At 34.9% G+C, this 3,681-nt stretch overlaps 1 protein-coding gene across 1 annotated transcript; it reads right to left on the minus strand.

Annotated features, from left to right (window-relative positions):
* Nucleotides 1–1,547: 1,547 nt before the first annotated feature.
* On the minus strand, nucleotides 1,548–3,352 carry LOC100636029 (b(0,+)-type amino acid transporter 1-like). Its single transcript, XM_003386206.2, has 3 exons — nucleotides 2,974–3,352; nucleotides 2,128–2,314; nucleotides 1,548–1,876 (listed from the first exon to the last, which is right to left on the minus strand). Exons 1-3 carry the CDS (start codon nucleotides 3,052–3,054, stop codon nucleotides 1,788–1,790), a joined length of 357 nt encoding a protein of 118 aa, XP_003386254.2. The 5' UTR covers nucleotides 3,055–3,352; the 3' UTR covers nucleotides 1,548–1,787.
* Nucleotides 3,353–3,681: the final 329 nt, after the last annotated feature.

A 3,681-nucleotide genomic window follows, 5' to 3' on the forward strand; every position in this document is an offset into this window, starting at 1 on the left:
ATCCTGAGATTAAAATAAAGCGTAATGCAATGATGAATTATGATCATATCGACTCTGATGATTTTGACAATGTTCCTATTCTTCTTTTTCAACTCCTGTATGAATCACAGAACACAACATTATGTCAAGTATTAGCACAATCCATCAACAACCACTCGCTGTGTCTGCATGATGAAAGAATATCATTATTATTGTTTGACTGGTTGTGTCTCAGTTATTGTATAAACAATTCCAACACAACATGGAATCACTTGCACCTGGGGCTTGTACTTAACCAGTCACAATCAGTCTTCACTGCCGGACTAACCAATAACTCACTACAGACCCAGTGTAAGAGACTAGAGGTAGAGTTGAGTGGACCCACTGATGAATTAATACACAAATTATTACAATCATCACTTCTATACAATATTCAGGAGTGCTACTGTGATTTATCACTTGGTCAATATGTTCCCTGCCTTGTATTGTTACAGTTCCTCAATCTTCCTCAATTGAAGATACTGCACTTAATAATGGTCCAGCCTACTATAGCAACAGTTGACAATACATACTACACAGACAAGTGCACTGAACTTGAGAAATGTATAGAAATGAAATCAACACTACAAGAAATGAAGATTAAGTATTATGGAGAGAATGAAATAACAAGTACCATTATCAGTGTCATTAGAGGAGTAACAAGAAATAAAACAATAACATCATTAACAATAGATGTTATTGTTCACAACTATAATTATAAAGATCCTCCTCCTCCTGATGGAGTAATAGAGCAGTTACTAAAAGACAACAACACATTACAAGCTCTTTCACTGGACATACCGGATAGACTCCTACCATCATCACTGAATATAGTAGAGGTGAACGCACCACTGACTGCTCTAGAGATAAGAGGAGAATGGCAGAGTAGTAAACTGATGACATCAATCCTTCCACATATCAAAGGATTACACTGTCTGATACTACCTGGTCCAAACCCACCACACCTTCTATTTCTCTCTCATCCCAGTCTACATACACTTACTTTACCACTAGACACAGCTGAGAGTGCTATTGAACTATTTACTATTCTACAAACCAACACTACACTTAAAGCTCTGAGTGTGAAGATAGAGGAGAGAGTATATACCAGCAGTATGGGTACTAGTCTACAAGACATGCTAACACAAAACCAAACACTAAAATACCTTGAGATTGATAATGACTGGTACAGTGGCATTCCCAGCTCATTCCTGTCCTTCCTAACAACTGGTCTCAGACACATCACCAGTCTACAGCAGTTGAGTGTATTCATTCCACTGAACGAAGAGATGATAACTTTTATTAATGTCATCTCTCAAAAGAACAATCTCACAGAACTTAAAGTGAACTTTAAACCAGATCAGTCATACAGTAACTGTAGTGAGGAAGAGAAGAAACAAATAATGACATCATTGTTTTATGAACAGGTACTACCTGCTGTTACTAACATGTTACAGTCACATGCAACCATCAGACTACTGAGGATAGAGTGTTGGTATATTAATAAAGAGTCATCTCAACCTAACTGGATAGAACTAGTACAGCATTTATATGAAACTATCTTCATCCATCCATCACTTGAATATATTGAGATTTATACTGAACGATCAGTATACAGTCCTCCTCCTCTCCTGGAGGATACTCTTAAAGATCAAAAGAAGACATTGATTGATAGACACAGAAAAGAACAACCACACAAACCACTACCAATAGTGGTGCTTAAATCAACTTAGTTGCAGTCAATGATATTAAAATAATAATATTAATTATTATTGATATGAATATTCAATAGTTATGTCCTCAGTATTGTTGAATGATGAAGTATAAAATATGTTATTGGAAACATCAGTTATCATACCTACATATCACACACACACAAAAATAAAAAAAGTAAAAAGAACTAAGTATTATAATTCATTTCACTATCTAACTCTTAATAACACTCCTTGACACTGTATAAAGGTAATAATGATGCTTTTTAACTTTGGGGTGGCTCAAATTTAGTGCAACTATTTTGTACTTTTTGTATTATAAAGCAAAAATACCTTATACAGTATAACTAATATGATAATGGTACTTAATTAATATGTAATAAATATAGCTACTTACTGCTTATCCTTGTGAATACAGCTGGTCTATATTTATTGTGTACTAATAATAGATAGACAGGAGCACCAGTCAATACTAGTATCAGTCCTAATAATATATACCACCTCTCTACTGATACAAACACTAATGGAACCGTTATTAGGAAGAGGGCGGAGCATATCATCACCATGGGAACGGGAGTCCATACCTGAGAGAGAGAGAGAGGTACATGTATTTAAAAATATGTACATAATTATCTTTCCAATGAATTATGTACATGTACATGCATATAATGCAAAAGTGATAGCAATAATGATTAGGTAATTTCAGAGTCGAAAATTTCTAAATTCTAATTCATTTCATACATGCATATATAATGGTTTAAAATGTCAAATTCACAAAATCTTTGCCCTATTCCCCAAATTATACCAGCTATAGGCAATATCAAGAGTATATACACATGTACATGTACAATACACACATAGTTAGTTAACATGTACCTACATTAATACACATGTACATTTGCAGATGTCAGTATCATATAAATGATTGTGTTTATATGTACAATACACATACATGTACATATACATGTAGTTAGTTTGTGGTATTGCCAGAATGGTTGACAATACCAGCTAATAAAAGAGCTAAAATTAGAAGGCTGTAGATCAACTCCAGGTTGCGTACTATTGAGGATTGACAAGATTCTCTTTGATAACAAAAACAAAAGATGAAGACAGTCACAAAGAAGAGATACTAATAGCATGAGAGAACTCTGAGAAGTGATAATGTGTTATGCGCACCTGTACATATGTACACATGTACATGTACATATGTGTATGTTAGTATCATATGATTGTGTATATTTACCTTAAATGGTCTCTTAATATTTCTTTTAGTGTATCTCATTATTAGTAGACCAATGAATGATAGACAATAGAACAACCACATAACAGGACTGAGCCCATCACCATGTCATCATCGATCACCATAGGAACGGGAGTCCATACCAGAGAGAGAGAGAGAGAGATCAGAGGTATTTTACAATATTTATGTACATAATTATGTAAAGCCATTAATTTTTTTAAGGTTACAATTTCTAATGATATCAATTATTGGTGTACAAATAATTAGAAACATGCACAAGAACGTATCACAGACTGTTAATAATACAGATGGGCATATGTACGGACACATTTTCCATCACATGTACGCATTCAAACAAAGCCACCATTGTCACCAGTACTAGTGACAATGGTGGCTTTGTTTGAATGTGTACACGTGACAGAAACATGTACATGTGATAGAAACGTGTCATGGTCAAAACATGTGTGAGAGCATATGACTACATGTATTTACTATTAAGATACTGGCCTCTTAGTAAACACAGTCATACGCTCTCGCACATGTTTCTATTACATGTACGTCTGACGTGCATGTGTCATAATATTATTGAGAACCACCCTTTAGCAACCACCCGCCCACGCTCCTTTACGTAAGTGGGTGTGGCCACAGCAAACAAAATGGCGGCTTACACACAGGATAAAGTTATGAGCTTTTTAACAGCGAAGAACATAG

This window comes from Amphimedon queenslandica, unplaced genomic scaffold (genome assembly GCF_000090795.2).
Source record: "Amphimedon queenslandica unplaced genomic scaffold, v1.1 AMPQUscaffold_13430, whole genome shotgun sequence".
NCBI classification, from domain to species: domain Eukaryota; kingdom Metazoa; phylum Porifera; class Demospongiae; order Haplosclerida; family Niphatidae; genus Amphimedon; species Amphimedon queenslandica.

What these genes read in the sequence shown, in the direction of transcription:
- LOC100636029 (XM_003386206.2), bottom strand. Translation starts at nt 3,054, where the DNA reads ATGTGGTTGTTCTATTGTCTATCATTCATTGGTCTACTAATAATGAGA. An exon ending in ATATTAAGAGACCATTTAAG is followed by an intron (nt 2,315 to 2,973) that starts GTAAATATACAC and finishes TCTCTCTCTCAG; the next exon opens with GTATGGACTCCCGTTCCCAT. An exon ending in TGTATTCACAAGGATAAGCA is followed by an intron (nt 1,877 to 2,127) that starts GTAAGTAGCTAT and finishes TGTGATATGTAG; the next exon opens with GTATGATAACTGATGTTTCC.